At 40.0% G+C, this 16,444-nt stretch overlaps 1 protein-coding gene across 1 annotated transcript; it reads right to left on the bottom strand.

Moving 5' to 3' along the window:
* Positions 1–8,468: 8,468 nt before the first annotated feature.
* Positions 8,469–15,049, bottom strand: SH2D1B (SH2 domain containing 1B). The gene is made up of 4 exons (XM_020806384.3): positions 14,738–15,049; positions 13,191–13,254; positions 12,592–12,757; positions 8,469–8,865 (listed from the first exon to the last, which is right to left on the bottom strand). Exons 1-4 carry the CDS (start codon positions 14,869–14,871, stop codon positions 8,825–8,827), a joined length of 405 nt encoding a protein of 134 aa, XP_020662043.1. The 5' UTR covers positions 14,872–15,049; the 3' UTR covers positions 8,469–8,824.
* Positions 15,050–16,444: the final 1,395 nt, after the last annotated feature.

The raw sequence follows: 16,444 nt of genomic DNA, 5'->3' as shown, positions 1-16,444 counted from the left end.
ACCTCCTGCCGGAGAGCGTGACCGGCCGCTCCCCGCCGAACCCCAGTGCATGCTGGGAACGGTAGTGCTACGCCTGAGGTGTTTGTTATGCGCAAAAATAAAGGGTTTAAAATTGCGTGGAAGAAACCGGAAAATCTCCCTACACACTGTTGCAACCGATGTTTTCGTCTGTGACGAATGATGGACCTTGGTGGTGGCTAAGGCGCCTTTCCCACACACCAAACACCTCTTCTCAAATTCTCTCTAGTGACAAAACCATAGAGAGATGAAGGAGAAACAATTCCCTCCCCTTTCCCCTCCCCCGCTTTCCCGCCATTTGCTGGAAGCGGTTTTCGATACGGCGCCGTGGAAACGACCTTAAGGGGCTCCAGAAAGAGACCCGTATACACCCATTTGTTTTGGTTTCGTGACGTCCCTGAGGCAGGGTCTTAACGTGCATGATACTTCTACAAACTGTTGGTCTAGGTTTCCGACTCGCCGGGTGCCTGTGGTTTGTTCGTCTGCAAAGCGAATGTTAAGTCCCTTTGAAGTTTCTGGGAGGCGGCTTCGATGGACGTGTGGATAGGTTACGGGGCGAGACTGTCTCCTGTCATCGTTCATTTGTGAAACCGTACGCGATAAGGCTGTCTTCTGCTGTGCCATACGAAATTTTAAAAACCACCTTATTTGATTATTTATTTAATCATTGCAGGGATATCCGGCTTTTGCTCCGATGAGCAGCGTGAAAAACCAGCCCACGAAGAGCATGTGGTAGAAAGTTTTTCACAAGCACAGTGTTGTGAAACCGCCACTTGAAGTGCGACAGGAATCTTCCTTGCAGCAGAAAGTAATGTGGGCCACTTTTGATCACGTTACAGTGATCCAGATTTTTGCTGTTTATCTCCTTGTTCCCCTTGTGCAATACCCCCACATTCACGTTTATAAATAATTTTTAAAAATTACTTGATCCATTTGAGAAGAGTTCTAGTCTACAAAAAGTGACGCCACCACAAAACATAAAGATACGACAGATCTCCTTCGGTACTTCTAGGTTGCATATTTAGTGTGTCCTTGGACTATGACATTCACTAATGCAGGGAATGTATTCAGAGGAACACAGTAATTGTGTGGCTGGTAGTGCTTATGTAGCCACAATTCTCATAATCCTTGTCTGCCTAAAACTGGGCATGAAATCCTCTTTTTCCAATTCAGTTTCCTGCTGTTGGAAAGAAGTATTCATTTATTCACCTCCTCAATTTGTGCTGTTAAATGGCCTAACACAACTATCAACACAGCACAGACCCAAGAATCAAGTTAACAGAAAAAAGCAGTTTCTAGCACTGTTAGTCCCATAGTAACTGATTTCAGTTTTCAGAAAAAAGCACAGTGTAGCTATTACAGGTATACTGTAATTTTAACACTTGGAATTGTTCTAGGGAAAGAACAAAATCAGAAGAAAAGTGAGTAACTGTCATGCACCCCCAGTGTCCCGTTTGTTTTCCCACTCACACAGGTTCACCTGCAGACACAACTTGTTCTTTTCACACTTTTTCGCTGCCACCAGAGGACATTACCCTCAACAGTACCAATTATGAATCTCAGACTATTGCTGCCAAATGTAACAAGGGTTATTTATGGTTTGGTAGGAAAATCACAGAAATGAAATCATGGATGTTCTTTTATTATTCATTCAGTCAATGTGGATTTGATTACATGTGAGCTTGCTTGTATTCATTCACTTTAATCAAGGTCTCAATATATTCTGACTGTCCATGTATTTCTTGCAACTTTTAACTCTTTTATATTCTCTAACACACCAACATTACAATCTCTTGTCTAAACACTTCACAATCTTCTTCCTAACTGACTCCCTGTCCTGTCATAGGCTCATGCACTAGAGCTCTAAGGGGACTGACAGGAGTGACGCGTGGGGGCTGTCCGCCACAGTAACAAAACATGCAGGCTTGTTAGCAAAAGGTTTTCCAGATTTGGTAGACATAGCCTGAGATTAATTTCTTCCAACAAAGTGGTTGTGGGCCTTGCACTGGATAGACAGCTCTGAGTAGCAAGGAGGCTTTATTTTTAAATTATTATTACTATTATTTTTACGGACATCATGGCAACACTGATTTGGGATGCAGCAGCTCTAGCACAATGATGTGCTACATCTAGTCTCAAAGATATTACAACATATTTTATTGTCACATACAAAATGCTTCTGATTCCTTTCATTCTCTTTCCCATTCTCTTTCAATAGCACCTAGTCATGTAGGTCTCCGGAGCACTTTTACTTCAGTATTCCCATTCCTGATTGCTGGATATTTGTGTGGATCCTTGACATGTGTTTGATAAGTTCTTGGAGTCTTCATAATATTTTGTTATTGTTTGTATTTGAGAAATCAAGTCCTGGATGAAATGTTACCTTGCTGTGGTGACCACCCATGTGTGGTTGCTCATTTTTAATCTATTTGCTCTGCATAGTATTGTCTCAGATCAACATGGGCCTCTTTGGTGGCTCCAGGGACCAATATTGCCCCTGAAAGCCTTTAGCGGCTGCACAGACTGCCAAAAATGCTTTTAAAATGCAAAAAGAGAAAAGCAACTGGATAGATGTTTACTACCTGTTCTGAAAAAGTGCAAAAAATGAATTAAAAAATGAATTACCAATATAGGATAGTAGTAAATTAATTACTTCCCCTGCTCAGTAGAGGGCAGGGAAAGTGGGATTAAAAAAAAACACACTATATATAGATTGTTGCTGAGGTACTGCATCAGTTTTCTTTATCTTCTTTTAAAAAGTTGGTTGAGAAGCTGCCTGCAGCCAAAGGCACAGCTATAGATTCAACTGCAGTCAGTTTCGTGACTGGCCCTTTACAACAAGGCACAGAAAAGATTAGTTTTTTTAATATAATTGATGCAGCGCCTCAGTGATGGTGAACTATTTTGAGCCCGAGTGCCCAAACTGCAACATCGAATCAAGATTTATTTCAAAGTGCCAACCCTGCAATTAAAACCCAAATACTGAGGTTTTAGTTTAGAAAAAACAACTGCTACTGCAATGCAAGGGTTAAATGCTTGTGGTTTTTCCCCCTATGGGCGGTATTAACAAATACATACTTACCGGTCCTCCAATCCCCCATTGGGCTAGACTGGCAATAGTCGCCATTACACCTTTCTGCTGGACCACTGCACCAGCAGAGGGGAGTGCCAAAATTCGGGATCAGTTAGCGGGTAAGTATTTCTCAGCGGTGACTTATGGCTCGCATGCCCACAGAGAGGCCTCTGTGTGCCAGCTGTGGCACACGTGCCATAGGTTCGCCATCGCTGGTCTATATGCAGTCAACTTTCCCACTTGCCCTGCCCTCTGCCAAGCAGGGGAAATGATTGCTCTAAGCCACTTCACGATATTGGCACACTGAAAGAGGAAAGGTTGCTTTAGGTCAGTTCCAGTGATTGCATGCACTGGAACCAATCCAAACCAGAGCGATCCTCCTTACACCAGAAAAATAGATCCCTTGGTAGGGATCAGAAAGATGTGGGTAGGAACACTCTGTGTGTGGACTGCTGTGTTCTAACAAATAACACACCAGTTTGTCCCTGCAACAAAACACATAGTGGTCTAGTAAACAGACCATGTTGTCTGCCTCTTAGCATCAGCTACTATTTCCTGTGCTTGCAGTTGTCTAATTGTGTTAATATATTCAACAGAAAGGTGTTAAATCCTGTGTAAGGTAGGTGCTACCATGTTTCACGTCGGCTTCTAACATGCTGTTCTATATACAAAGTCTGAGTAAGCCAAACAAGGGATTTCAGTGACAAAAGGGCAGTTACTTAACATGATGGAGAAAAATATGTTTCCTGTTGCTTTAGCAATTAGGGCCTGAGCCAATGGTTTCAGATTTTATAATAGAAGAGGTTTAAACCAAAGGTAAGCAGAAAGTAGATTGGGATCTACTAATAGATCTGTGAGTGGTCTGTAGTAGATCAGTGTTTCTCACACTCAATAGGATTTTCCCCCTAAAAATAAGTAGTGTTCAGTTCTTTCCAGAAGGTGGTTATAATTCTGGCTGGATTACTGTAATGCACTCTACGTGGGGCTGCTGGGAGAAAGTGTCAGGAAACTTCAGCAGGTCCACAGAAGGCAGCAGCCAGATTGATAACTGGGCATTACATAACTCTCCTGTTAAAGCAGCTCCACTGGCTGCTAATCCATTTCTGGACAGAATTCAAAGTGATGATTCCAATTTACAAAGTTTTAAATGTCTTTGGCCGAAGCTGTCTCAAAGACTGCATCTCCCTTTCTGAGTCTGCTGCTTAAAATCATCTTTCACTTGGTCCCACCAACTTCACAGGGGGCCGTACTGCAGTGGATGCAGGAAAATGGGCTGAGGCTGAACCCGGACAAGACGGAAGTTCTGAGGGTGGACGCCCTTGGGGTTGGTGGCCTGGGTGGCTCTCTCACATTGGGGGGCTGACCCTGGCTGCTAAGAGTGGGGTTCGCAGCCTGGAGGTACACCTGGACCCGACGCTCACCATGGAAACCCAGGTGGCGTTGGTAGTTCGCACTGCCTTTTTCCACCCATGGCGGATTGCCCGGCTGCGACCCTACCTTGACATGGGGGCGCTCACTACCTTGGTACATGCACTCGTAATCTGAAGATTAGATCACTGTAACGCGTTCTACCCTTTGAGGCTGATGCGGAACTTCAAGTGGTGCAGAATGCAGCGGCCAGACTCCTTACTGGAGTGAGAAAACACCAACATATTTCTCCTGTTATGGCCATGCTGCACTGGCTGCCCATCTGTTTCCGCATTGAATTCAAAGTTCTAATGCTTACCTATGCTTACCTATAAGGCCCTAAATGGTTTAGGACCTCAATACTTGGCGGAGCGCCTGCTCCCACCAAGATCTACTCGGATCACCCGCACAAGTCAGGAGGTGAGGCTGAGGAGCCTGACGCCGAAGGAGGCCTGGAGGGAAAAGACTCAAAGCCGGGCCTTCTCGGCGGTGGGCCCTTGCCTTTGGAACAACCTTCCTCCGGAGATTCACGAGGCCCCTACGCTGGGTACTTTCAAATGCCAGCTGAAAACATGGATGTACATCCAAGTCTTCCCTCCTGTCAACTACTGATTTCTTTTGCTTTGCTATTTATTATTTATTTATTCCTGCACTATTTGTTATTGTTGTATGCTAATGTTTTTGCTTTTTAATTGTTTTGATATTTTGTAAGCCGCCCACGTCGTGAGGGACGTGGTGGCGCTGTGGGCTAAACCGCAGAAGCCTGTGCTGCAGGGTCAAAAGACCAAGCAGTTGCAAGATCGAATCCACGCGACGGAGTGAGCGCCCGTCGCTTGTCCCAGCTCCCGCCAACCTAGCGGTTTGAAAGCATGCAAATGCGAGTTGATAAATAGGGACCACCTCGGTGGGAAGGTAACAGCGTTCCGTGTCTAAGTCGCACTGGCCATGTGACCACGGAAGATTGTCTTCGGACAAAACGCTGGCTCTATGGCTTGGAAACGGGGATGAGCACCGCCCTCTAGAGTCGAACACGACTGGACAAAAATTGTCAAGGGGAACCTTTACCTTTACCTAAGCCACCCAGAGTGGTAGAATATACCAGATGGGCGAGATATAAATCAAACAAACAAACAAACAAACAAACAATTCATGTATATTTATAGAAATGTGCTAGACAAAATAACTATGCATATTCCTATGAAAAGGAAAGAGTTGAAAGTATTGCTAGATACTGAGAAAAAGGTGTTCAGTTGCAAATCTATGTTGTTTATATGTAATTGCCATTTCAGTATTTGTATCAATAATAATTACAATTTTATTAATCTTAAAAACTGTTGTTTTAATCCATATTTTTATTTGTAGCCTATTAAAAAACCCTAATTCCATAGGGAAGACAAGGAAAGCAAGCTGTAGATAATTAATTTTTTTATCCTTTTTGTCCTTAGTTTTGAAAAGGGCTCTATCAGGACTGCTGAAATAGATTAAATAGATGCACCTTATGTTTATGGAAGTTCCATCTGGGGGTATTCTGCCTGTGTTGTAGTTGCATGACAGTCAGAATTGTAGTTCCCTTCAGCAAATGCTGGGGGGAAACTCATCAAGTAAATTCTGCTGGTCAGGTAACTGTTAAACACAGAGATGCAGGTAGATGCTGCTTTCATCCTTGTTTTCTAGGTAAAGTGGCTTCAAGTTGCTTGGGAAGTCCTTTTAGTGGAGGTGTGAGTGGAGTTTGGATGGCCAATGACCAAGGATGCTTTCCATCAGTGGTGGAGGGTTGGACTAGATGAGCTTTGAAGTCCTTCCAGTGACAGTTTGGAATTGCAGTAAAAATATTTATTTATTTATTCAAGGTGGATTATAGTTAAAATAGATCTAAATTGTTAAAAACAAATTTAAACAAATACATTGGAACATCACAGCTTAAAAGCACTCATCAGAAATAAAATGCATCATAGCATAAAAACAATTACCAGGAATAAATGAAATCAGTTTTAAAAGCATGGAAAGATAAAAGGTCTTTGCCTAGTATTAAAATGACATCAAAGCAGGTGCCTGGTGAGTTACTCTGGGTTATACGTGGTCATTCGTTTTCTGAATATGCACAAGTACCACATTACTTTTGTATTGACCTACAGCACTATTACATCATATTGCTAATGACTTTATCAACTTGAGAAAACATTTCTCAAGCATCTTCTGAGGTGGACCAGATAACTGCAGGCTGAAAAGTTTGAGAAAAAGCTCATAGGCCAGAAAAGACATACTGTGTAAAGAGAATCTATCTGCACTTGTATCATGAGAACTAGGTAGAAGCAGCCACCTGGGAGGCTCATATAGTGATTGTCCCTTTAGATTTATTTTCAGTATGTGTCTGCTGGTTTTACATATTTTTCTAATGACTTTGAGTGATTACATCTAATATGATCCAGGAGCTGAATTTAAATAATTGATATAACATGTACAATTAGGCTCTGCAAGAGCTTTCTGTTTGTATCACTCTGGTGCAGTGGTTCCCAGCATTGGGTCCCCAGACGTTCTTGGTCTGCCGTTCCCAGAAGCCTTCACCACTTACAGTGCCGAAAAGGGCTTCTGAGAGTTGCAGTCCAATAATGTCTGAGAATTCAAGATTAGGAACACTGCTCTAGTGGCACTAGCTGATTTAATATCAATAGCATGATATTGTTCTAGTAAAGGGAAGGCAGAAGCACATTGTAGAAAAAGATCTCTTTGCCTTTTTAGGGGAGTTGTGATAATTAAACTGTAATTTCAGAGAAGACCATGAATTTGTGAAAGTACCAGGCTCAGATGAATTCACTTTAGCAGATCACATAGGATTCAGTAGAGAGAGAGCAGAAGAAATTGCCAATCTGAACTTGTTAGTATCTTCTAGAGGTGGCTTCTTTGTCCAATAGGCATGGCTATTGTAGAGCTACCTTAACAACTTTCCAACAAGGGCTGGCTGCCAATTTCCTCCTCCTTTGCTTTCTTTCCTCTTTGTCCTCAGGTACCAGCGCTGGCACCAAGCCTTAGGGGGAAATGATTTAAAGACAAATGGGTTCAAGATAACTGACATCCCCAACAAGTGTCCCTTTGCTTCCTGTCTCCCCATTTTAAGGCTAGGAGAGCTAATATCTGATTGCCCATTAGATTGACTCATGTGATCACATTGTTTGAATGGATAGGAATATATTTGATTATTTAAAAAAAGCAGAAGTCTCAATGGCAGATGGAAAAAGTAAGAGGGCAGGGAATCCAGGCTGATTCACATTGACTTATTTGTCATGAAGTCAGTGGAAAAGAATGTGAATTAAACCATTCCAATCCCAGAGCATTTCCCAGATTGTTTGATAATGTAGTTGCACCCTGGCTGACTAATCTTGATACTTTTATTAAGTTTTTCCCGGAGATTTTAATTGGTCTACTCTAACTATAACTTTGGATGTTTTATTGTATATTGTTTAGAAATTCAGGTAAAAGCATCAAGTAAGTAATACCTTTAGGTGTATCAGTACTGTCAAGTGCACAAATGTATCATCATAGCTCATCATCAGCTCATAGGCATCCTTCAGTCTCGAGGGACTATGGTAACATGCTCTGAATCGAGGAGTGTCCTCTCCAGAGCATGAAGCCCGGGTAAGGTAATATGGAGGATAGGCTGTTACCCAAGCAGCAGATCCCCCCTCTCCACATTGCTGAAATGGTCCAATGGAAAGGCAAGAGCCAATACAACTGGTTCCAGCAACGTCGCAGGAGTTGGCAGAACGACACGAGCTGCCTTCGGGACTCCAGCTCCGGATTTTGCCTCGAGGTTAACTCCTGAAGCCTTTTCCATTGGTGGATATAGCCACAAGGCAGTGGAGGTTTGAAATTGGAGTTTTCCTTCTCCAAGATGGGCTGCCTTCCATGGCACAAATGTATACAAAATACAAAATCCTGTTTCTCTGAAAACAAGACCTAACCTGAAAATAAGCCCTAGTATAATTCTTCAGGATGCTCATAATATAAACCGTGCCCCCAAAATAAGTCTCAGTTAAGAGAAACCACCCTCCACCATTGTGTAGCAACCAGAAGAAAATGAAATGATTGTATTTGAATAAACAGAGATTGTTGTACAGTACATGAAAAAAAAAACATCCTCTGAAAATAAGCCCTACTGCGTTTTTTGGAACAAAAACTAATATAAGACCCTGTCTTATTTTTGGGGAAACACAGTAAAAGGAATGGAAGATCCTGTTAGCATTGATGTATCTCACTGAAGACTAATGCCCTTGTAAAACTGAGCAAATGGAGATGAAGGAGGTCACAGGAAAAGGTCTCTCAATCTGATTAGTCAGGCAAAACGTCAACATAATCAGTGTCTTCAGTTTCTGTGGGGTGGAAAAGATAAACAGATTTAATATTCTGATTCTAGTGTAGAGAAAATCTTGAAAAATATACATATCAGGCTACAGTTTCTAGATCTTCCACTGGCCACGCTGAGGATAAAAGCTAGGAGCAATCATTTGAAAAAGAAGACCACTGTTAATGACCCATGATAATGGGTGGAGAAGGACTGCAAGGTGAGATTTTAACTCAAAACACCCCCCCCAGTCAATTGTCCATCTAACGACCCTATTCAGACCAGGGGGAAGTGAAACCAATGGGGAAGATACATTAGGAGTCTCCTACCAACTCTCCTCAGACCAAAGAAGCTACTTGGATGAGTACTGAAACGTTTCAACTTCATAAGGAAGAAATCCAGTTGCTGAACGTCCAGATAACCTCACTTGGATGACTGAGAATCTTCACAGATTTAAAAAAGAGTAACTTTTCTAAGCACTGGACTCATGCAAGGCTAATATTTTATCAGCAAAGCACAAGCAATTATATTTAGAAATCTCTAAAGGTCTTATCATGATTTCATAACAATGCTTCTGAATGTTCATAATTAAGGCAGTGCTAACATGGGATGAATGTAGAAATTCCTGAGCTGGGATTTTATTATTAACTCCACTGGGGGTGTTTTTTTTCCTTAGGAAAGAATAGTCCCCCCTGATGTGTTATATTTTTATTCATGCTGTAAAAACAGCTTGTAAATTTTAGACAGTAGGACATAAATGATTGTTATTCTCATAAACTGTTACGCAGTTTGTGCTTAGCTCTGCTGGCTAGGTATGGGGTTTGTCCAAAAAATCTGGAGGCAACATGGTGCCTACCTCTTTTTATTTGTTACAAGATCCCAATATCCATAAATCACATATTTCTTCCATAAGCCCAGTTATCTTTTATGAATATTAAAGTATGGCTTAACCCTTGTCCCAAATGTACTCTAAATTTTCAGGTTATTAATTTAGCCTCGTTTTGTTTACCTCTTGTGCTTTTAAATTTCTGCTCTTCTGTAGTTCACATGTAGTTGGTTTTTTAAATAAATGGTTCTTCACAGTCTGATAATGAAGCATATAGGTTTTTAAAAATGCAATCTGTGAGCCAAAATATATAATTTGCTTAATAATATAATATAACATTGAGGATTATTACATTTTTGGGTCCTTTCTTAACTTGCAGAATAAGCGGCCCAGCCTTTGCTTTCTTATTGTTTTGCATAAGCTTAATTGAAATTCCTTGGGTGGGATCCGTTGCCTCTTGCAAAGCAAAATACAGTACGCCTATCCAGAGAAAGCTTCCAGTGTGGTGGAAGAATCTTGTTCTTGGAATGGGAAATGAGACTATTTTTGTTGCTTCTTCTTTCTCTTAGGCTGCAAATGGTCCCTAAAAATTTATTTTGGTGGGATGGGGAACAAGACAAGAGTGATGAGGGAACTTGGGAGGGTGGGGTGTGTATAAAACTCCAATTCCCCAGCAGTGATAATGTTAGGTACAGAGGAATACGATAACTGGTAGAAGCAAAACGCTGGATTCAACCTTCTGCCTTTTCATTGGCTGATCATCAGCAAGGCTATCCTAAAATAAAAAAATTAATGCAAACAAGAACTGCCATTTAAATGTCTGAAATTCCACCCTTAAATTATAAATATAATTCTGATAATTTTTTAAAAATTGTGTAACCATGTATCTTACTAGTTGTTTGTCCAACGTGATATATTTAGTTGGAATGAATATATTTATGTAATGTGTCATTAATTACATCGGTGTAAATATTTTATTGTCATTAATTATTTAAACATGATCCTGATCATTTGCAAGTAACATGAGAGAAATCCTAATCTTGGTTTAGGAACTGAGGCTACATTAGTTTCTAAGAGGAGTGCATACATTTTCAGCTCTCATTTATGCTATGTTTCATTCAAAGGGTCCCAACTAGTGTGGAGCTATGAAAATAAATGGCATTTACTAGTCACTACATATATAATTTCCATTAATTTCAATAGGTGTACTCTACCGCCTAGAGTGGTCGAAATGACTAGATAGGCGGGGTATAAATAAATAAATAAATAAATAAATAAATAAATAAATAAATAAATAAATAAATAAATAAATAAATAAATAAATAAATAGTTGGCACTAACATTATAGCTAACCCAAAGGTTTTGTAGTAGGTATGGTCAGACTAACTGGTCTGGCATTTCACACTGCTTCAGCTTTCTTCTAATTTTTAAAATAATTCCTCTGTAGTACTGTATTTATTTAATTTTTCACAAACCCAACCAGTCACTCACTTATCACAAACTCAAAAATAATTTCTCTTTGAAGAGGGAAAAAAGTCTGTCCCAGATTGATTGGACCTACAGTATGTATGTGGATTTATGTATGTATGTATGTATGCATTTATGTGGATGTTTGCAATAATTCTTGTGATAGACAATCAGACATCTTTTAATTTGCTTCTTACTTGATGCTTTTTAAAAATTCATATGCTGATTAATGGTTCCTCTTTCCAAAATGCTCCTGTCTTATGTGATTCATGTACCTATTATGTCTTAAATGAAATTGACTTTTACATACACTCAAGCTTGAAGACACAGTACTTCTATGTACTCATCCTGGCTTCTACCCCCCCTTTTTTTTAACAAAGTGAAGCCGTAGCAACTGAATTGCCTTCTTATTTGTTCTCTTTTTTTCCTAAGGTGGAGTATGCCCTTAGTTTTAGTGTCTATTTGTAATAAAATAATCAACAGCTTTTTAAAAATATCTCGTTGGCTTGGGTGGGTGTGCTTTTCTAATTACTCAAAATGCTTTTAATTACAACATAGATGCTGCACTGTGTTTAGAAGCTCTTGAAGATCTCTGTGTTTTAATGTTTGGTCTGGCTTTCCTTGGCCTTTTGCATTTTTCAGGTTCCCTGGAAATTACTGTTGGATATGTGTTGAATGCGAGGGACGTGGTGGCGCTGCGGGCTAAACCGCAGAAGCCTGTGCTGCAGGGTCAGAAGACCAAGCAGTCGTAAGATCGAATCCACGTGACGGAGTGAGTGCCCGTCACTTGTCCCAGCTCCCGCCAACCTAGCGGTTTGAAAGCATGCAAATGCGAGTAGATAAATAGGGACCATCTCAGTGGGAAGGTAACAGCGTTCCGTGTCTAAGTCGCACTGGCCATGTGACCACGGAAGATTGTCTTCAGACAAAAACGCTGGCTCTATGGCTTGGAAACGGGGATGAGCACTGCCCCCTAGAGTCGAACACGACTGGACAAAAATTGTCAAGGGGAACCTTTACTTTTACCTTTATGTGTTGAATGCAGGAGTTGAACGATTTAATTTCATCTTATTTTTCAGTCCCCATTCCTTTGAGAAATTCTGTTTTACTTTCCTTCTCCTCCAGTTTTACCTTCATAACACTCCTTCAAGGAAGGTTAAATGAAAATGCTGGCAAATAGGTGCAAATTTCCCACTTCTTGAGAGAAGATTTGAATCTGGCTTTTCCTAATTGTAATCAAGTTCTTTTAACTGCTGCTATCACCATACCCTTGCTTTCTCCTTTTGTCTTAAAGACAATTTTATTGGTGAGGAAGCCCCTATTTCAGATTTTAATCATGATCTCTGTCTCAATAACTGATTTTGTTAATTTTAAAATCTATTTGTTTTTCTTGTATGATGAAATTATTATAGAATATAATATTTCTCGTATGATGTGTTTATTTGTATGTACATCTCTTACCAGGAATCAAATAACTGTTATCGTAGATATTCTGAGGTTGTTGATCAGATGTGGATCTGTTTACAGGGTAGCGCAGGTTGATTATTAGCCCTTGATTTGGTTTTTCAAAGGTAGCTATTAAATCCTTTAAAGTTTTGAAGTCCTGTTTTGGAGCACCTTCACAAGTCTACAAAATAAGAATATTACTGTTAAGATTAGATTTCTTCCTGAAATTTATGGATAATAATTCTCTTGGACCCAAGATTTATATATAACTGTCACAGCACTGAATATAGAGTGACCCCACAATAAGTATTTTTCTTTTAAGAAATAAAAACATATTGACCTTGCCGGGTTTTTTCGCTACATTCATAGAGAATCCGGTTTATCAGGGATATGATGCCATCATGGCTGAGAATGATACTCGCTATAGTAAAGTGACTGAAAGACATTTTAGTTTCTTTGAATAGTTAAACATCTTTTGTTTTGTTTTGTTTTGAAGGTAGTATACCAGTCACTTAGAATAGCCTGTGCATTGTTGGGTGTATGATGAGGCATGAATCAGCAAGGACATACTTATCAAAATATTTTAGCATGTAGATATAAAGATGTTTTCTTACCTGTATCATGAAATGTCCATTATGTTTTCTGAAGATTCGGTAAGTGTAGATAAAGTGCTCATACCTAATTTTTAAAAATAAGAAACATGTAATAATTTGTGAGAGCACTTGAATATTCATAGATGGTGGGAAATCAAACACATTTAAATCTGTGCTTTGTGGCATAAAGAACCATCTAGTACATACAGACTCTGTAGTAAATATTTGCCATATGTTTTCACATTATGCCAGAGGAAAGCTGCAGTTGCCGTCAATAAATTCTCTGTTCCTCTAGTGAACAATATCTAACCACTGCTATAATTAGATACGTAGCATTCTAGAAACAGGTATATGTTAACATGCGCATGAGCTTCCCTCTGAAGTTGGCTGGGATTGGCGGCAGTCCTTACTGCCTTCTGATGAACTAGATAAGAACTTTTGAACAAAGGAAGAAGCATCTCCAATGAAGGTTAAAGTTAGTTTTGTTTACTTGTCTGCAGTCATGAATTAGGATATCGATGTTAGGCAAACAAATATTGTTTCCTTTTAGTCTGAACAAAATTATACTGACAGATTAAAATGGGTATATTGCATAGAAATCATACTTTAGTACTGCACTTTAGTACAGCAGAAAATACAAGTAGGCTGAAATCCTCTTGCTGAGCATAGTAATTTGCAACTAGAGCAGGCCCATTAAATCAACAGAATGCATACAGGAGTTGACTCACCAAATCCACCACTGATTCAGTGGACCTACTCTAGTTGTAACTTACGACTGTAAAAGCAGTAGGAGTTTAACCATTGTTTTAACTTCCAGGAGTATTTGTAAATACTTCATACGACTTGATGGTCCATTAGGATCATTACTGATCACAATTGCCACCATCCAATACATTTAATTCATATATGGAAGCTGTTGTCCATGTGTACTGTACACCATGCTTCTGGATATAGCCATGCCACATCCAAAAGGGTGCTTATCTTACAATGTGTGTGAAGAAGAGATGGTAGAGACTGGGATACTTTCATATGAATTAGGTGAGCTGAACATCTCTTACTGGGAAACACGTTGAATTTAAGACTTTCACCAAACTTTTTGGTAGAAAGGGTTTAAGTACCACTGACTATGAATACGTAAGGAGCCTTCCAACTGATTAAATGCGTTAGAATATGGGTTCTCTAACCTGGGAGATTTTTAATAGGCTTCCACTAACTACTCTTATTGCATATATTATCTTGTTCTTGATTCCGCCTTTGAGTCTAGGCCACATTCCCAGAGTAAATTTTCATAAAGGCAGAATTAATTTTATGCATGCAAATTCATTCATACTGGGATCATATCTGTACATGCTGAGGAAAAGAACTGTTGCAGAAATAGCACCGTTCTTCCTCAAAACTCCAAAAATAAAAAAGATTGGATCTGATTCTTGAGAAGTCATGCTTATGGTCCATAAATATCATAAATCAGACACTTCATAGGCAACTACACTTCTCCACATTTGACTTATTATTTTCAAAGGAGAGAAACCAAGATAAGTACAGTAGTTTATATAAATGGAAATACTTACAAAACACAAAGGCACAAAACTCCTGGTATACTCTCACTGGCTCGTATTAGAAAGCTTCCGTTTTGTCCATTCTTGCTCAGTAGTTCTTCACAGCCTTCTTTAGTTATATTTTCGTGGAAAAACTGGAGTTCCATTTACCTATGGAGTTGTTCCCAGACAGATTCTTACGATTTAGGTCACTGGAGGACCAGTTCTGTACTGAAGTGAAACAGAACTGTTGAGCAAAGGATGTTGAAATCAATACGGTGGTTTTCAGCAGTGTCGTGTCAGTTCTATACTGTGATTGTCTGATTGGGGTTTGGTGTTTTTTTTTTCCTCCTGTGTAAAGCCTGAGAAGATGGCACAGGAAATTCAAACTGATAAATGGATTAGTCGTCATCAAAGTCAAGAATGCAGTCTTTTCTGTTTTGTTTTATTTTTAATTTCCTGGTTGTTGAGACAGGAGTTGCCAAACCCAATTAAGTTATTCCCGTTCATACATTTTTCCCTGTTTCCTTTCACCACAACATGTATGGCAGGCATCTAGCACTAAATATACTACTGTCAAACTGTCTGGATAGCTCAATGTGATATCTAGCTGCAGAGGCAGTGGCTGGGAGTTCAGTTCCCCACAGACATCTCAGAAGAATTAGCCTATGTGGCCTTGGGCAAGCTTCACAGTCCCGGAGCATGTTCAGAAGAGGGGGAACGGTAAACCACTTTTCAGTAGTCACTGTCTAGAAAAATCTGGAAAGAGTTGCCATAACTCAGAATTGACTAGACAGCACACAATTATTATTCTACAGGTAAAGGTTCCCCTTGACAATTCATCCAGTCATGTCCAACTCTAGGGGCAATGCTCATCTCCATTTCCAACCCATAGAGCTAGCGTTTTGTCCAAAGACAATATTCCGTGGTCATGTGGCCAGCGCGACTAGACACAGAACGCCGTTTACCTTCCCACCGTGGTGGTACCTATTTATCTACTCGCATATTGCATGCTTTTGAACCGCTAGGTTGACGGGAGCTGGGACAAGCAACGGGGGCTCATTCCGTCACATGAATTCAATCTTACGACTGCGGGTCTTCTGCCCTGCAGCACAGAGGCTTCTGCGGTTTAACTCGCAGCGCCACCACGTCCTTATTATTATACAACTGTCAGCTCTTTGGTCTTGTGAGTGCAGACTAATCCATCGCGAATATATGAGCCTTAGACTTAAGAAGAACTAACTTTCAGGATCTTTTTGTATGCAAAGGTCCAAATACAGAACAAAGTCAATCTAAAACAAATGAAAAAAAGTGTTTAAAAGATTGGATGGTACTGTTCTCAATCTTCCATCAAAGTGTTAAAAATTATAATCTTAAATTGCTTGCTTCAACAGGTAGTAAGTCCCTATCATGTCCTGCTGAAGCAAGAATATTGGGTTTCTATACTGGGTATTGACAAGTTGTCCCAGTAACTCAGTAATTTTTAAAAATATCAGAAGTGCTGCCCATTGTTGTATTTGTTCTCAATTGTAAGATATAATAATGTCCCACATTTTGACTTCCTTGGTCTGAGCACTTTTGCTGGTGTGAATGAGAGAGATGTTCTAAAGGTGGTGCAGGTTGGTGGAAGGGATGCTAATACACAGTCTCTGGGAAGTATTTGGCATCCCTCACTCTGCAAAAAAAAAAAGAAAAAGAAAAAAAGCTGCTTCTCTGTGGGTGCTGCATAGGCCAGAGTAT

This window comes from Pogona vitticeps, chromosome 3 (genome assembly GCF_051106095.1).
Source record: "Pogona vitticeps strain Pit_001003342236 chromosome 3, PviZW2.1, whole genome shotgun sequence".
Lineage (NCBI taxonomy): Eukaryota > Metazoa > Chordata > Lepidosauria > Squamata > Agamidae > Pogona > Pogona vitticeps.
Note: the sequence above shows the minus strand (reverse complement) of the source record. Positions and strands in the feature narration are given on the sequence as shown.